Raw genomic sequence first — 20,290 nt, forward strand, 5'->3', positions numbered from 1 at the left:
GATGAAAGTACAACGCTATCCCATTTATCACCTTCTGTATGTTCTTCTTGTGACTCGCATAGTACAAAGGAGTCAATGTTATGGTGAAAACACTACTCAAGCTAGTGATTCGGAAATTGGACAAACCACTTTGCGACAACTTGAATTTTGTTGCTGGTGTCAACATTTTCCATCTCTTGTGGAAAACTATAATTTTATAAATGTAAAATCTCTCTCCAAAGTTGAAGCATAATAAGAATTATAGAGAAAACATTCTTAACATGAAAGGCCATGTATTAATATTTGCACTCAACGCTACGGCAAACAAATGGAATTCTATTACAATATGAATTACAAGTTCCTTGGCATCAAGAAGCCTGAAAGTTGTATGTGGATTGATTTGCCACAGGCTTATAGACAAACCAAATTCTTATGAACACAAATACGTATATAGAAAGAAACCACTCTTCATGATACAGAAAATGATTAACTAAGAAATTGGAAGCGGAGCACCATTCCACTCTCCAAGGCATTCCAAAAGAGGATCAATGATTTTCCCTTGGCACATAGCAGTGAACACCTTGTCACACTCTTCACCGGGTGAGATGACCTTTTCACCAGTCAGCAACGATGTCCCTAACTCCTCTCTCACAAACTTGTACAAGGGGTAAGACCTACATTCCTTGATCTTGTTGGGAACTGCACATTGGTCATTCTCATATGCAAGTCTTGCACCTTCCACTTCCTTAGGCAAGAGGGCTTTCAACTCCTCCTCAAAGGACGCAATCTTTTGGAAGATCGACGTGTTCAAGTTTTTCTCGTTTTCTCCATTAGCCAATGCATATTCCACAAGAACTTGCCTTAGTTTTTGCATCAAAGGGTATGTGCCACTGCAGGGATCGTCAATGTAGGCATATGTGTATTCTCTATCAACAACTTTCAACAAGTCTTTCTCACAAAATCTTGAAGGATGAAGTTCTCCATTGACACCTGTGGTGAGAGTCCTCTTGGCAACTTGGCTCACGACATTCTTCACAGTGTTCTTCAAATTCTCCTCCAAATGCCTCAAGTCAATGGCCTGGCAAAGTGCAACGAGGAAAGTTGAAGACATTAGCTTGAGGATCTCAACAGCCTCATTGGTCTTCCTAGACGAAATCAATCCCAAAGAGTTCACATCTTGGTTGTGTTGCTCCGCGCTTTGGACATGGCTGGTCACAGGGTTAGCCAAATATTGGAGTTCAGAGCAGTAAGATGCCATGGCAATTTCAGCTCCCTTGAAACCATAATCCAAGCTGGGGTTTCTGCTGGCAGTGAGATTTGAAGGCAACCCATTATTGTAATAGTCATTGACAAGCTCAGAGAATTGAGCAAACATGAGTTTGCCAATGGAAGCAAGAGCCAAACGGGTGTTATCCATGGAGACTCCAATTGGAGTTCCTTGGAAGTTACCACCATGCAAGGCCTTGTTCCTTGACACATCAATCAAAGGGTTGTCGTTGACTGAATTTATCTCCCTCTCAATGGACTTGGTAGAAAACCTGATCACTTCGATTTGAGGACCAAGCCATTGGGGTGAAGTCCTAAGGGCATAGCGGTCTTGTTTAGGTTTCTGCAAAGGATCAATCTCATGCAACTTCTTAGCAGCTTTGATGTAAGAGCTTCCATCCAAAATGTGTTCCATGATAGCTGCAGCCTCAATCTGGCCAGGATGGTGCTTTAGCTTGTGAGTCAAATGATCAGTGAACTCGGGCTTTCCTTGCATAACTTCAGCAAAAACTGCTGAAATAACTTCCGACAAGACAGCCAGAATGTTCGCTTCAAAGAGAACTATGGAGGCCAAGCCAGAGCCAACAGCCGTACCATTCACAAGGGCAAGCCCTTCCTTAGGTTGCAACTCAAAGAACTCAGAACCAATGTTGGCCAATTCAAAGGCTTCCTTGGCATTCAGAATCTCCCCAGAGGGACCCACAGCCTTCGAGTTTGGTCTGCCGGTTAACAAACCGGCAATGTACGACAAAGGTACAAGATCACCAGATGCTGTGATTGTTCCCCTAAGTGGCAAACATGGAGTAACGTTGTTGTTCAAAAGATTGGTGATGGCCTCCAAAATTTCAAATCTGATTCCAGAGTACCCTTGGAGAAGAGTGTTCACTCTCACAAGCATAGCTGCTCTAGTTGCAGTGTGGGGTAGGGTGCAATTCGCCTCTGTACCATTGCCAAATATCCCAGCATTCAAAAACCTGAAAGAACAACAAAAGTTAAAAAAAGGATTAAGAATTATGAACCCTTTTATAAATCACTCTCTTAGCTAAAGTAATAAAGAATATGATGTAGTTGGGTGGGGAATTAGGTGAAGGCATCAACGTACTAGACCAAGAAAAGAAATTCATGAACACTGACACCACGATAAAGATAAAAAAAGAAAAAGAAAAATAAACAATTGACATGACTAGTAAGCTGATGTCATAAAAAATTTAAAAAAAAAATTGAATTTTTAATTTTGTTTAATAAATTAGCACAAAAAATAAATTAGGAAATTGAGGTAATGAGTCAAAGATGGGGTGTTTGGACTTGGAAAGGTGGGAAGGGCTAGGCAGTCTCACCAACCTCGCGTCACGTGCAAATAAACAACTGGCGTCGTATTTTCCTTTAATGAGTGAACTCGCCACTCGGCCGTTTCAACTCAACAGGACCTCGAGTTCAGATCCAGGTATTGTATTGGATTCAGACAAATCTCTTTCAAGCCAGCTCGTTTTCTTACTATTTAAAACCACGTTATTATTTGTTCAGCGCAAAATAGCTCATTATTATTATGATTATAAATGGACATATATTAATTATTATGATATATTTTTATATTAATCATTCATCCGAAGAGTTTCTATTTTTATATTAAAAACAAAATTGTTCCAGTAAGTGTCATTGTTTAAAGATGCTTTAAACAGATAAAATATTTTTAACAACCATGTAATAATTACGCTTTATATGACGTCTAAAAGCTGTAGTTTTTACCTAAAAACTCTCTAAACTAAAAGAAAAATATTGAGCCAACATAATACCAAACCTCATAAAACACGTTTGAAAATGTTATCGTATTAGAAAAAAATATAACTATAATTAAAAGTAAAAGTATAGCATATTAAACTAATTTTTCTTTTAGTATAAGACACCAACTCTCTCTAGTAAAAAAAAAATATTACCAAATATTTGTGTTAGGTGAGCCTACTTATCGACATCTTTTCTTAACCATGAGAAACAATGAATAACAAATAACAATTATATGTTTATTTAAATTCGCTAATTAGGTGGTGGTGAATGTTTTAGGTAACCGAGCAACAATACCTTACCAAAGAGAAATGAAAGCAGTAATAAAATAAAATTAAAATAAACGACGCATGGGTAGGTGCATATGCAATACAAAATTATGTACGGACAACCAAAACAGAAGCTAAAAAATATTTAATAATATATAAAGGGAGAAAAGAATGATAAAAAACGTAGATATTAATTAGATCGTCCATCTATAATTATTTCTCATAATGAAAGAGGACATAGAGGAAAGAAAAAATAGAAAACAAACAGAAAAGTAAAAAAAAGAGAAAAGTAATATTAGTCTAATTCATTAAAAGTCAATTAATTGTGTGGATTCAAAATTTTCCACACATATCTTATTTTTCAAACACGCCTTACAGCAAAATTAAAAAAATCTTGTTGAGCAATGAATTTTTGCAAAATATTTGTTTTTTCTTTTAATTTTATGATACATCATCATGCAACTTTTCTTCACGATCCTGCACCACAGTTACACGTTCGACAGAACCAAAAGAGAAAGTGATGTTACTTGTGAAAGACGTTTTAAGATCAGTACTAGTAAAACCGCAAGAAAAAAAGAAAAGGAAACATTTAATTTGTAATACACAATTTTTTTCTGTTTATGCATGACATGTTGAAAGATGTGGTAGAAAATTCGCCATTTTCTTGCGTTGTTTCACGAGGTGCAACAACGCCAGTTGCAGATGAGCATGTGTAACGTAATAATGCAGAGAGAAAAGAGAGAGAGAGAGAGAGAGTCAGAGAGAGATTTTGTTGATAATGACCTGATAAGCTCCTTCTGCAAGGCACCACCTTGTTTGGTACGGCGGTGGGAGGTGGCACCGAAGCCGGTGGTGACACCGTAACTGTCGGTACCCTTGTCCATGCTGTCCATGACCCAGTCACTGCTGGCCTTGACGCCGGCCCTGGCAGCCTCCGCCAGCTCCACCTTGAGACCCTGGTCGTGCGCCGCAATCGCCGCCACCTGAGCGACGGTGAGCGTCTCGCCGCCGAGGCGGACGGCGGGCTTGCGGTAGTCGGCGACCATGCGCTTGACCTCGTCGAGATGGCTACCCGAGAGCGCGTCGGCCGCGGCGGCCCAGTTGAGCGGGTCCCCCGCGGCATTGGCGGCGGTGACGCAGAAAGCGTCTTTACCATTGGGGAGTGTTGCGTCCATTTGCGTTTGGGTAGGTGAGTGGAGGAAGCGGCTTTAAATAAAGGAATGAGGAGACTGAGACGGAGAGAGGAGAAGGAGCTCGTAAGCGTAATGTGGTGAATGATTAGTTTGGTTCGTGAAAGGGGTTATATATAACAGAGAGTGTTAAGGCCGTAGCGAATCTGGAGCGTTGGTGTCTGGTAGGTGGGTATAAAGGGTGGTAACGATGCACAAGGGCTAGTGAAGGGGGTTGGTGGAGAAATAATTACAAGCGTTCGATTACCAGCCTAGATCAGCGGCTCTCCTTCCGCTACGTGGCAATTTCTTTCCCCTTCTCTGGGTGCGATGTCACCCTTGAGAACTAAAACCCACTTAGCCACTCACTCCCCTACCAACACAGGACGTGGAATACAACACACTCATAAATAAATAAAATACTTACTTTTTTTTTTAATTTACAAAATTTAAAAATTTGTTTTTTCTAATTTCTTAGAAGAAAGCTTTTATTATATCTATAGAGGTCTAGATTCAGAATGAGTTGGATTGGAAAAAGATAGGAAAGAGGAAAAGAAAAACGAGTGTGATGTGATAATAATAATAATAATAATAATAATAATAATAATTCGAAATAAAAAACGGAGCATGAAAAGGACGGGGCAGTGGCAGAGCGCAGATGGAGGTAGAGAAATCAAGATGCCGGAAGTATTTATGGCAGGTGTTACTGTTTGGAAAAATAGGTTAAAGATTAACTAGTGTTTCGGTTAGGGTTTAACTTATTCTTGCATTGCAATGTTCAACTAAAAAGCTCCACCTGGGATTGTCTATATTGAAGTAATATACAGAACTTTTGCCTTCAAAATAAATGGTAAACATGAATAGAAACAAAAAACATGAATATTATCGGGTTGGATTTTTAAAATTATATAGTATCCTTAAAAAATGTTGTAACTAGAAGATGTTTGTGGCAGCTACGGAAATGTACGCTCCTCATTCCCGCAGTCAGAAGGGAATGGTTTGGATGGTGAACATGGTCTGACGTGCCAAAGAAAAGAAACAGAAAAACATGTAAAATAATAAAAGGTTTATGCAGTTAATTATCAGGATTTGCAAATGATTGAGTTGTTACTGTTGCTTTTGGAACACTTGGGCATCCCATATTGCTCAAAAACATTGAGTAAATGGTGCTGGGTTCCACGCGTCCAATCCCTTCATTAATCTATCGTCGGTCATCAGAATTACATACAAGAGAAGACACTTAATTTTATCAATGGATGGATTAAATAGTACTGTCACACGAAGGATATCAATGCGGCTAGGTCCGTTAGACCCTCAAAAGGTGAATTAGGTTCATTCATCCCGAATAACAAATGTATGAGGTAATTTTTTTCCCATATCACACATGATATTTGACTTTTGGCTTTAAGGTTCGATCGCCACCCGTATGAAAATTTTATAAATTTTATTTTTATTTAATTAAATTTGTAAAATAAATTATATTTTTAATTTTATAATTTATAAATTTATAAATTTTAATTATAAAGTTATTAAAATAAAAATAACCTTCAACTGTACATAAACTTGAATAAAAAACTAATTTTGGATCGACCAAATAAGTAAATTATTTTTATATAGGTTTGAAAAAAAACATTAATAAGTAACTTGCTTATAAAAAACATTAATAAGGAATTTAACATTACAAAAATTCATATAATTACAGATAATTTTTTATTTACAAAAAAATATCGATAAATTTGAATTATTGACAGATTTTATTCAAATTTTGAAATTTTAATTATCGATAGATTTTTCCAATAAATTTATTACTAATGGATTTTACCAGTCAGTGAACAACAGTAAGACTAGACAAATTTGATTTTATTATCTTACACAAAGAAAAACTAGAGTGATTTGGTAAATTTGATTTCATGTGGACTTGAGCTTTAAAGTAAAAATAAGGTTTCACCAATGGATTTTATCCGAATAGCGGTAGGGCTAGACAAACTTGATTTTGTTATCCTACACAAAAGAGAACCATAATAACTTAGCAATCTAATTTTATCTGGACTTGAGCTTTAAAGTAGAAAACCACAACAAGGTATCATTACTGCGACATTATTTATTAATGGAATTTAACGACAAATTTTTCTTTCGATAATTATCAACAATTTTTTTCTTCGATAATTATCAATAGAATTTATCGACAAATTTTTCTTTCTATAATTATCGATAGATATAAATTTTCAACAATAAATATTATCAACTGCATTTTTACCGACGGATTTCATATCTTCAAAAATCAATCAAAAAATATTGTTACCAACTAATTTTTTACGTTTCTAATGATTTTTAACTGTTATTTTGTTTTCTTTGTAGTGTAAGTCAATGCAAACAAAATGTGAATCAATTTCTTGTGAGTCTAAGTAGAGTATGAATTATGTAAGACAAGTCTAAGCAGAATTATAAACTAAAATACTTAACTTGTTTTGCACTTTTTTTTCTAACTCTCTTGTGAGTGACCTTGTGTGGCTTGTCCATATTGTCATCCTTTGATAAAATTAAAAAATAAACTATTAAGAATTAAGATTAATATACAATCTTTCAATACATTAACCAAATCAAGATTTTGTTTAATAAATCTCAAACATTCTTAATCAAGAATATATATATATATATATATATATATATATATATATATATATATATATATATATATATAAAAGCTAACATTTGATTAATTTTTTCTCGTCGTATAAGGATCTTAACTGCAGAAATAATTTTACAATGAAGTATGTAATGATGGGTAACAGTTCTATATTAGTTTCTCAATCTATGATACTTTGATTTATATGTAATTTAGAAGCAAGTAAATTTTCTTAATAGTTTTTCTTTTCTTCGATATATAAACCAAATATTGGCTCACCATAAGTATATGTATGATCTCAATAATCGAATATAATATAAATCGATACAATATAAATATTGTATTTCATCTAAATATTTACGTTCAATTCATCCATCTAAATATCTCTAATCACTTCAGATTATATAACTCGATCAAATATACCATCTTAAAATTTAATAAATTTGTTAGACAAAGTATAATTAGTTTGTCAAATTTAAATAACAAATTAACCTATTTTTCTTGAGTTCATATTTTTTTAATGAATTTTGATTTATTAATTGAGTTATGATGAACTAGTATAAACAACATAATTATTGTATATTTAACATTTTCAAAATTTTCAATCATTCAATAAACAATATAAATAACATTACAAAATTATTCTTGAACATTTGGAGAAGGTTTAAACTCAACTAAATGTACGATTTAATATGAACCATATAAATTTATTACGATTAAGTTGTCACAATTCACACTTGCATGATTTTATTTATTTTTCATATAACTAAGGATTATAGTTAACATTTAAATACAATGTTAAAATCAAAATAAAAACAACTTGTTATGGTTTGCATGACATCTATGAATGATAATCTTATAATTAATTATGAAAGTATTAACATCTTGATTAACACTTAAACAACAAATGGATACCCTAAGCCGAATAATAAAAAATTTCATTATATGTTCTGAATTTTAATCGAGTTGGACCAAATTTAAATAAATGAATTAGTCAACATTTTTGGTGAGATAGAAACGACATAAATTTGTCCCTTGCTCATTTAGGTTGGACATTCATTACCATGTTTTATATTTTGATTCAATATTGTTTAATTATAAAATTGTATATCTCAACAAATATAATTATAAAATTAATTCTCAAACACATGGTAATAATTAGATAAAATATGAATTTGAATCATTTGGCATTTTAGGTCAAATTCGTTTAAATTCAAGGTTCATTCTTACCTTGATTAACCATCTATTGTTAAATAGTGAATAATTTATTATATATATATATATATATATATATATATATATATATATATATATATATATATATATATATAAGTATGTATGTATTGTTTTTGTAAAAAAAAACATAAATAAGTGTTTTTTAAAAGCATTTACAACCATTTAAGTAATTATTGTTCATATTCTTTTCAATCCTAGGTTTTAGTAAATCATAATTGTATTTTAGAAATTGTGATCAATGTGAAGAATATCCCTAATTAATATTCCCATGGTACAATGATGTTAAATGATAAGAATTATATGTGTTAGCCTCTAGTTGTTAAGCACTAACTAAGAATGAGTTAGTTAGTTGGTTGATGATTAATGGTATGATAACCCTATCCCAACAACATGTATGCTAAATCTTATTTATATTTGTTAATGGTGATTTTCATACTTGTACTTCAAATTGAATATGACCCCTTTTCTTGAGCAACTATGATTATTTTTTAGGTTTTTATCTTACATTCATGCCCTATAAATTGAAGGAAAACATATATATTGCATAAAAGAACAAATGTGTTGATTATAAGATATATATTAGTTTGTAGTTCACCAAACATGTAAATTTTATCTCTCGTGTGCATTATGATGTTACTTTCAACTATAGGTTTAGATTCAATGCATTGGTCCCAACAAAAAATAAAGACTATAAGCTAGGTGAAGAAAAACATAATCCTAATTGCATCTAACTAATATTTATTAAATGGTGTTTATTAATTTTTTTAGAGTTTTTTTTATATTAATTTAGGGTTTAATAAATTCAAACATATGACTATATAATTAAATATTATTCTAAGTTATAAACGAGCCCGGCAAGTAGTTGATTTCTTTTAGAAAATCTTGAAAAGAAAAATCAAAGTGTTGCAGTATTTTATTATTAATATATTCATTAAAAGGAAAATAAGTGTGAATAAATATCATTAAGATTCTCTTTTCTTTTGCAAGAAAGTATTATAGAGTGGAAAATCACTGCAGTCACAGAAATTCCAGTTAGAAAAGTTTTGTCTCCCTGCATCCAATTCAATTCAAATAAAATAGAACAGGTCAACCATAAACATTTATGTTCATTAAATTAAATTGGTAAAAGAAAATGGAGTAGAGAAAAAAAATCAAATATAATGGTTGCATATTATGTTTCATTAGATATTTTTTGCATGTCATATTATTTATCTCTTAGTAAAATAAAGATGAAATATAAAAGCTAATTAAAAATTTCTGTATACTTAATTTCAATTGAAAAAGTACAATTTCTTTTAATATAAATTTTAAAATATTATGCTATATTAATTAAAAACAATGCAATAGTATTTTTATAATTGACTTCGCACATATTATATGTGTAGAACAGCCAATATGATACTATATTTTGTTAGAAGTTATATAATATGTAAACACATATTTTCTAAGAGGAACTAAATAGGATATGAAATTCACCAAAGTTTTGTGATTTTAATAAATTTGAATTAAATAAATAACTCTTATCATTTTTATATGACATTCTAGTTAAAAATAAAAAATAAAAGAGTGTAGTGGACTTAGAAGTATGAATAGCCACCCCGTTTGAATGCGTAGTCGCTGACTGAGTCATGAGGAACGGCGCGGTGAAAACAAGAACGCACAAAATAACTCAAATTTTATATTATGTGACGGCTTTAACTATTAATTGTTAAATAAATAAACAAATAGATGGGCTTTACACATTATCGCTAAAAATGTTAAGATGGCTTTACACATCAAACGATATAAATAACTCAAATTGACATGATATTCAATTAATATGTAAACAAAATTTAATGTAATTTTAAAATTATATTTATTTTCAAATGTATCAAAATTTTAAACATAAATTAATTTTAATTTTTCTTTTTTAATTCTAATTTTATTATTAATAAAATGCACAATCTCTTTGAAAAGATTATGATGTAATTTTAATTTAAAAATAATTTTATAATTCTTCAACTTTTATTCTAAATGTTTATTTGTATTTTAATTTTTAAAATTATATTTCTTTCACAAATGCAGACTTAAAACACGAAATGACAAGTAAGAAATAATTAGAATTTTTCCATCTTCGGTACCTTCTTTACAAAATGTTATCATTTCACATATTCAAAATACTTCCTTTCTACAACATCTTGTTTGTAAGATGAAGATTATTTATGTTTATATATTAACTTTATTTTTAATCAATGTGACATTTCATATATAATATAATTTAATTTTCTCTCTAGTTGATATAAAATTATTGATACATTCTTTTCATATTTAAACATTGATTAAATATTTGTGAGTAATTTGATGATAGATAATATAATAAATTTTATAAACATAGTTAAGACAGACTTTTATATCATATTAAAAAAAGTAACATTAAACTTAAAGCAGTTTTACAAAATTAATTTGAGATGGAAATTAAGCATACTTTAATTTGATTTTATATATAATTGATATAAGATCTGTAACACACTTTTTATGAAAAAAATTACTAAATTTTAATTTATTTGCATATTTAAAAAAATTATACATTAAGTTATTGTTTATACATTAAATTATATATTAAGTTAAATAACAAGTAAGAACTAGACAATATTCAAAATTGAAATTTCAGAATTAAATATAGTTAAGTAAATATATAATTTGAATAATTAATTTATATTTTTATAAAGAATAATATTGTATACATGTATGCATTGTACACAGAGAGCAATACTTTATTGTGAATAAAATCATTGGGTATCCTTAAGATGCCTTTTATGTAGTATGACTCGTTAATAAGGATGGATTCAGATCTGATTCGTCTAATGATTCCATCAAATTGGGAGAAAAGTACGAATTAGTTTGAATTATTGATTTGTTTTGGATTTTAAAATTATTAATAACAATTATTAATAACCTCAAGCTCATTGCCCAATTCTATAATTTTATTGTATGAGATGTAATTCTATAATTATAATTTTTAAACTATATTCACTAATTTTCTTTCATTATGCTTTTATTTCTCTTTATATTTTTCTCGTTCTTAATAACTATATTTATCTTTATATTTTCCTGGTTCTTAATTATTTAAGACAACCACTCGTCAACCTACTTGAAAAAAAAAATCATAATGTCTCACCCTCTATACATTTATGAAATTATCAAAAACATGTTTCTTATGACATAAACAATACAAAAGGGTTTGCTTTTCAATTAGGGTTTACACTTTGTGAAGTTAAGAGAACTTATCTATGTCCCCCCTATCACACATTCTTTATCCTATAATGTTCAAAAATTAGCAAGAAATGATAACATCTCTTTTGCAAAATAGGTGCAAGTTTTTCCAATTAAGTCTTTAAAATTTCCTTCTTCATATTTCTTCACACACATTAGATTCATTTACATTTATTCAATTAGTGAATTTGTTGTTCTTCCTTTTTTTTTTTAAAAAAAAAACAACTTAATACACTAAAAATAAAAGGAGATAAAAACACATAAAATTAATAAATCAACACATTAATGAAATTAATATAATAAATAAAGGTTCAAATAAGCATCTAGGCAAATATAGTAATATTCACTTTAACTCTCTTAAAATTATTTTGTATAATTTATCGTCAATATTTCAATAATTAAGATATCAAAGGAAAAAACCACGTTTGGTATATAAGTAATAGACAAAACAAATATTTGTTAGAGATAACTGGTTTTTAATATTTGAAATAAAATATAATCAGTAAAATTCTCAGCTATCATCTTATGTTTTATTTATTATTATTATTTTATTGTAATCTATAAGCTCAAATTTAATTCAAACATTATTTTATAAGAAGAACTAATAATTATAAAGCTGAACTTAATTTTTTTTAATTATTATAATACCGCCAATGAAAAATATGTATACATTTAAGTTATATATAATCGTGAATATATTTATAAAACAATGTTTTTCATAATGAATACAAAATTACAGTTGAATATATATATATATAGTGTAACATCCCAAAAATATAGTGTAGAACTATATAATAGAATAATCATATTGAATAATATTATAGATCAGTCTTACAAAATAAAGAACGTACGCTTGTAGTCGAACGGCCTTACAGAAAGACAAGAAAATTAAAACCGTACAAAATAAGCAAACCCCGACCGAACGATTTACAAAAGGTCTATACCGGTCAGTCATACAAAAGAAAAGGGGAAAGATGATCGAACGATCATCTTACAACTAAACTAATAAATTGACCGAACGGTTCTACTGTTCGGTCTTAACTTCTACTTCAACTAAATTTTCTTCTTCCAACGCTTCTTCCAACAGCTCATCTCCTTCTGCTCACATCCGCATGGATGATCATTGCAACAGAAAGACAAACGAACCTACAAAACAGACAAGACAGGAAACATAGGGTAAGCTTATGTAATTCAATTTAATCATCAATATGTATTTCACACAATTCACATAAACAAGATCATTTCATTCACTTTTACATGCAAAGCCTAATGCTAGACTCTGACTGTCCGAACTGTATGAATTCTGTGTAGCTACGACGTTCGTGCACCCGGGTGATGTAGTAACTGGGATACCCTCAACAGCTGCCACCCGAGGTTAGTCCTATCTGTCCAAATTAACCATAAGGACTAGGACCTCCTGCCATTCCCACGCATGACTTACCCTTCTCTACGTGAGACACGAGTAATCACGGAATATCAAGATGAACCGCCAGCTTAGCATGTCCACATTCATACTTTACCACTTTCCAATATACATTCATGAGCTATTCCTCCCCGGAACGCTCGTCCATAATCCAAAACATTTCATCCATATCATATTCTATTCATCTTTCATTATTATTAATCTCAATTGAACCCTTCGTACAAAGATCCCTGAGGATACCAAATACCGAACGTTAAACATCAACCCTGAACTAGACCGAACACTTGGAGTGAGACCAAAGGTCTCCAGTTCCAAACGGATCAAAACCGAGAGATGGAATCATTGGTTTTAAGAAAGGGAGTGATTAACATAATAGTTCTCGAGAACGATTAGGAATCAAACGTTTATTTACTAGGTGAGCCAATTGAATGAACTGACTCTCGAGTTAGACCGAACGCTAATAGGCCTAGGCCGAATACCAAGACTCTAGGCTGAAACCAATTTAAGACAGACACTGTGAAAACCTCAAATAAGGGTAAATAATTGAATAAGGTGAATAAACCGAACATCAATAAATATACTTAGCTTTTAAATGGGTTAAACATCAAGAACAATCAGAATGTCAGTCGAAGACCGAGCACCGAAAAGGGCGAACCCTATTGAGTTTGAACGAACGTTCTTTTATATATATATATATATATATATATATATATATATATATATATATATATATATATATATATATATATATATATATATATATATATTTCAGAAAGGAGAATGAGTACTTGGTGTAAGACCAAGCACTTACTCAGCACGAGCGCTTGGTAGAAGACCGAGCACTACTCAGTACGAGCGCTTGGTGTAAGACCGAGCACTACTAAACTTATAGGAGAAAGGCTTGATAAATATAATAAGATACCATTTTGAGTAGTGTTTTAAGAACAAACGAAAATATACAAATACATATAGATATACTTAAGTTTATAACCGAATACCAAGGAACAATTACACTTGGTCGAACGCTCATGCACAGTATTACAAAACGAAGACGCTCGTCCTCAACTAGGATTCTTCCCAAATGAAAGAATCCAATTCCAACCAAGTTCACTAGAAAAACCGAACGGTCAAGGACCGTTCAGTGACGAACGTACACTTTCATAGGGAAATTTCATACTAGAATTCGTTATATCAATTCATCTCTCATAATCTATTTTCATAAAATCAAACATCCATATCATAGTAAATAATCATACTTCATATAGTCAAAACATATCAACCACTCAACAAACATGCATTCATTAGCAACAAACGTAAAAACGAACATACAATTAAATTATATAAGCTTCCCTTACCTCTAAGCGTGACCGAACGTTCAACAATGCAGAAATATATCTTCTCACTACTGAAATCTTAGAGTTTGACGATCACCCCTTACAAACTAAACCAAACAGGAAAAACAGAAATACTTAGAACAAAGTGACATATCCATGCAACCAAGAATTTGGGTTCGCATGTGTAAGAAGAACGAACGTTCTAAAGAGAAAGTGACTTACTAGTTCAGAACCAAAAACTGATCGGTTTAGCTGGAAGCTCTTGACGCCGGGAGTGCTCCAACGGTGCTTGAGTGGTGATCGGAGAAGAGAAAGTGAGTGTTTTGTAGAGAGAAGGAGGAGAAAAATGAAGTTTCAGAGTTTGGAAGAGAGGTTGCATGCAAAGAGTGGCGTGAGTTTTGAAAAACTAAGCTTTGCTACCACTATCAAGGACGAACGACCACTTTGCTGCCCACACCTGTCTCCCACTTTCTGATTTCCAGATTTCCTTCGCTTGACACCTGACTTCTGCTCAGAGTGATTTTAGGTGCGTTTTTAATGAGGTCTGACATATAGTCAATTATATTATTGTAAAATGTAAAAAGTAAGAAATATGGAAATTATTGACCTGTAAATTTGACATGGCTGGGCAGTTTTAAAAAGTTTGTTAATTGTGATTAGAAGATGATTCAGAGTCAAGTCTTGGACTAACTATAAAGAGAGGGCTCCAAAGAAGAATTCATAGTGATTAAGTCAAAAATTGAAAATGATTTATTACGAGCAATCACTTACAGGTGGAAAAGCAATTTTCACATGGAAAATCAACCCAAAAAAAAATAAACTATCAGCATGTAATTAACGTTTTTTTTTAAGTGAAGTCCTAGGTTTTTATTCTTTTCACACTTGATTTAGTATCTTACTAAATTAGAATACTGAACCATGCTTTCCTTGCTCTGCATGCTCAGTTAAACCCTACTAATTTAAAACACAGAACATAACAGTCGCATAATGCAAACAGAGAAACTACAGATTGAAAAGGTTGGCATAATCACACGTGTCTAGCTTATGTTACACACTTTTATATGATTATTATATAGAATGTAAAAAGTATACAATAAAATTATTTAAATGGTAAAACTTTAATCAGAACACGTTATAATTAATTTATATATATATATATATATATATATATATATATATATATATATATATATATATATATATATATATATTAGATTTGATAATGTATTGGTAAAGATTTCAACAACTTTATGAATGTTTCTTGTAACGTCCCGGCAACTCACAGGGAATGTTGACTGTTCCCACACATCACCACGATGGCTTTTCAGTGTGCTTTGTCCTCACTAACACACTTTCCGGGAAAACTTCCCAGAAGGTCACCCATCCCAGAATTACTCCTTATGAGTCAGGCTACCGAAAAGCAAATGCATTTGGTGATATGAGTAGCCAAATCAATCCCTTTAAGCTATCCTTCAACTGTATAGTCTCATACCTATATAGTCTCCAGATCCCTCTCATTCCGGTGTATGCTCGATTCGTCCATATGCCCCTTCCACTAGAAGCCTGTTTCGTCCTCGAACCACACCGTACTGGGAGAGGCTAGGCTCTGATACCATCTGTAACGTCCCGGCAACTCACAGGGAATGTTGACTGCCCCCACACATCACCACGATGGCTTTCCAGTGTGCTTTGTCCTCACTCGCACACTTTCCGGGAAAACTTCCTAGAAGGTCACCCATCCCAGAATTACTCCAAGCTAAGCACGCTTAACCATGGAGTTCTTATGAGTCAGGCTACCGAAAAGCAAATGCATTTGGTGATATGAGTAGCCAAATCAATCCCTTTAAGCTATCCTTCAACTGTATAGTCCCATACCTATACAGTCTCCAGATCCCTCTCATTCCGGTGTATGCTCGATTCATCCATGTGCCCCTTCCACTAGAAGCCTGCCAGGAGCCGCTCATTGTCAGTGCTCCCCACACTTCGTGCTCCCTGCACCGGCGTCACTCCCCGCCCTCGTCAGTGCCCGGATGTCACATGCATAGGAGAACCCTAGCACATATCTGAGAACATTCGACCACCTTTAAGAGGTAAGGGAAGCTTATTTAATTTAATTGAATGTTATTTGTACGTTCGTTGATAATGTATGCATGTGCTGAGTGGTTGAATGTATATAAAGTATGAATATGATTATTTACTGTGTTATGAATTGTATGAAGTATGCAACTTGATTTTTATGTGAAAGTATAAAGTTACGAAACTATGTGTTAAGAAAAATGTTGGAATATAAATGATCCTTATATGAATTTCTGTAAGAAAGTATACGTCCGTTACTAAACGGTCTTTGGCCGTTCGGTTTTCTAGTGAATTTGGATTTGTAGTGGATTCTTTCATTTGGGAAGAATCCTAGTTGAGGACGAGCGTTTTCACTTCGGTATATTGTGCATGAGCGTTCGGCCAAGCATAGTTGAGTAATTACGTTTGGTTGTAAATCTAAGTATATATGTAATTGTATATATATTTTATTGTTCGTCAACACTAATTCAATATTATCGTACTATGAGTATCAAATCTTCTAAGTTAAGTTTATTAGTGCTCGGTCTTACACCAAGCACTCGTCCCACCTCTTTAAGTCAATTTTAATATGAGCGCTAGTTTAAGCCTTCTGGTGTTCACCCTCTAGTACGTTCAGTCTTTGAATGACATTCTGATTTATTGATACTAAATTCTATTAAACCCAAGTTTTCGGTTTTCCTCATGTGAATCACTGTAAGTACCGGTCCTTGGATGTCTGGAAATATTCTTATTCATTCGTTTCACTCTAGAGTCCAATTTTTGGTTAGTCTTTGAATATTCTGAGTGAGTTCTCAAGAGTCAGTTCACCTAGTTGACTAAGTGTAGAAATTGACGTTCGTCCCATTTGTCCTTGGAAAATATTATTGTGTTCGCTGTCTTTCTTAAAATCCGTTGTTAATTCGTGATCTAAATCGATTCTCACAGTTGAAGATCCTCCGGTTTTGAGCTATGTGTTCGACCCTCGTTTTTCAGTTTGGGTTGAACGTTCGTCATTTTGAAGTTTGTTGAAATCTTTGAATGAGATAGTTCACCGAGATAATTATTAATGAAAGATGAAGAAGATGTGATTTGGATATGTTGTGGATTATGAACGAGCGTTCCGGGGAGGAACGTCTCACGTATGAATATTGGATTTTTGTAAAGTATGACTGTGGGCATGCTAATGTTGGCTGTTCATCCTGATGTTTCGTGGGTACTCGTCCTCACGTAGAGGAGGGTAGGTCATGTGTGGAAACGGCAGGAGGTCCCGTCCTTAGGGGTACTTTGGATGTATAGGACTAACCTCGGGTGGCAGCTGTTGAGTGTATCCCAATTACCACATCACCCAGGTGCACGAACGCCTGTAGCTACACAGATTTCATACAGTCCGGACGGTCGGTCTAGTGATAGGTGTTGTAAAAATACTTATGTTGAAATGTTCTTGTGTTGGATTGTTTAATTTATATGTTGAAGCATGAATTAAATTACATAAGCTTACCCTGTGTTTCCTTGTGTTGTCTTGTTGTACGTCCGTCTTGTCGTTGCAATGATCATCCGTGTGGATGGGAGCAGATGGAAGCGCGCTACTTGAAGAGGCGCTGGAAGAAGAAGCTTTAGAGGACGAGAACCTCATAGATGTGGAAGTGAAGGCCGAACAGTAGGACGTTCGGTTGTAGTTAGTAGTTTTGTATGAAGTGACTGTTCGGTCACTTCCTTTTTTTTTTTTGTAATTTGACCGATCGGTAATAGGACTTTTGTAAGCCGTTCGGTCATGTTTTCCCCTTTACCTTGTACAGCTCACTTTTGATAAGCTATGTAAGGCCTTTCGGCCAAAACCATACTCTTGTTTAGTATAAAACTGAATTGGTTTATCATTAAATGTAATTAATTCTATTATATGGTTTTACTGTATTTTTGGGATGTTACATTTATAAACCTTTATTTAAATGAGTTTATTTTTAAAGTTACATTTTTAATTAAATTATTATTAACTTGATCGCTAAATCGTCAAAAGTGTCTTTTGTAAATGTGTTCACAACTAGCTTGAATAAGAAAATCAGTTTACAATAACTTAAGCTTTTTGGAACTTGATTGATTCTGTAGAAACAGTAGGATTAATGAAAATATTATATCCGATTAATTATAATTTTTTCTTGAAAATGTTTTCGTATCAATACAGACACTTGAAGATAAGAAGAGATCAACACTTTTACGTTAATCGTTTTATTACTTATACAATAACTTTTTTTTATCATTTTATAATAAATAAGTTTACACTGATACTGTTTTAGAATTATAAACTCTAACATAGGCTAAAAATAAAATTGTGAATTAATCTATGCATGAGGTAATGAGCAAAAGTTTCTCTTCCCTAATTTTGATTTTTAAGTTACGCATAAATTAATTTTGACTGAAATAAAAGTTTTTGTTAGTTTTTAATTTGTGTTTTTTTTAATAAAGATTTGTGCAAATAGAAAAGACTGAATGTATCTGAGAATGATTTGGTCTTAAAATTTGAATCCAGGTTGTGCAATATGTTGTTTGTCCATAAGAAAATGTTCACAAGGATCTGTTGTGTCACTTTTGCATATGAAGTTGTCTTTGACTTGAAAGAAGTTCAAAATTGGCCAAAGACTTGAGTCAATTCTGATTTCTGAACTTTGAAAATGAGAACAGTTTTTATATATAATAATTGAGTTGTGTGTGCAGATGAGTAGGTGTAGAAATCTTATCCACTTTGAGAAAGAAGTGCGCTATACTTTGTTGACCACTGATACAAAGATTAAAAGATTTCACAAAAATAATTAAGTGCTTGTTTGGAGAAGTAGAAAAAAAAATATAATAATAAATACGATCAATGATAAGAAAAAGAGAGTGGGGAATCTTGATTAGATATTTAGAAAAGGAAAATAATTCTTTAGATTGATGAAACAACCTAATATATTATTGTCAATGAATGTCTCTATGAATGAATCTTATACTTGCTTTATATAAATGTGATGTTTTCTTATATATAGCATCGTTAGAGAGGACATTCCTGCTTGTAAAATTAATTATATCATTAGAGCTCGGTTATTACATGATAGCATAGTTACCAAAAATATTATATTTCATAAATTCAATAATTAATAAAAACATATAATATATTACTCATGGTCATAATTTTATAATATGTTAAAAATAATAAATATTTGCTGATAAATATGATTTATTGATGAATAGAAATTTGTCGAAAAACATTCATTGGTAAGTACATACGATTACAAATTTGTCGGTAAATATATGTCGATAAAAATTTGTAACATTTCAAAATCTCACATTTGATAATTCATAATTTATATATTGTAACATTATATTTACGGTAACACCATGTAATCTTATACTTAAAAATTCATAGTTGATATATGTCTATATATGTTTTAAACTCAGATTTCAACTACAAAATCATAATTATAACTTGAGTTCTTCTACTTTATTCTTCTATCTTTCTCTTCATTGGCACTGAATCAGACGACATTCCTTCATCTGCTCCCGTATAACGAATTATACGATCATCGCACATACCCAAACACAAACACAAACAAGTAGGGTGAGCTAACATGCAACCAATTATTTATAAAACATGCATATTTACTTTGATGCACTCAACAAACCTCATATAATAATTATGTGAGACACACTCATACCATCATACAACAATCGCATCATAGATACTCATCCCACAATACCACAATTATTAATCGACACTCATCCCACAATACTTAATAGACACCCGTTCCACAATACTCAATAGACACTCGTTCCACAATACTCAATGGACACCCATTCCACAATACCCAATAGACACTTATCCCGATGATATGTTGATGAGCGGTCAACAGGAGGTTACACACTTGTGATGC

General features: G+C 32.1%; 1 protein-coding gene across 1 annotated transcript; it reads right to left on the minus strand.

Annotated features, from left to right (window-relative positions):
- Nucleotides 1–295: 295 nt before the first annotated feature.
- LOC108326061 (phenylalanine ammonia-lyase class 2) lies at nucleotides 296–4,579 on the minus strand. Its single transcript, XM_017559310.2, has 2 exons — nucleotides 4,077–4,579; nucleotides 296–2,219 (listed from the first exon to the last, which is right to left on the minus strand). The coding sequence occupies exons 1-2, from the start codon at nucleotides 4,466–4,468 to the stop codon at nucleotides 470–472; spliced, it is 2,142 nt and encodes a 713-aa protein (XP_017414799.1). The 5' UTR covers nucleotides 4,469–4,579; the 3' UTR covers nucleotides 296–469.
- Nucleotides 4,580–20,290: the final 15,711 nt, after the last annotated feature.

This window comes from Vigna angularis, chromosome 3 (genome assembly GCF_016808095.1).
Source record: "Vigna angularis cultivar LongXiaoDou No.4 chromosome 3, ASM1680809v1, whole genome shotgun sequence".
NCBI lineage: Eukaryota > Viridiplantae > Streptophyta > Magnoliopsida > Fabales > Fabaceae > Vigna > Vigna angularis.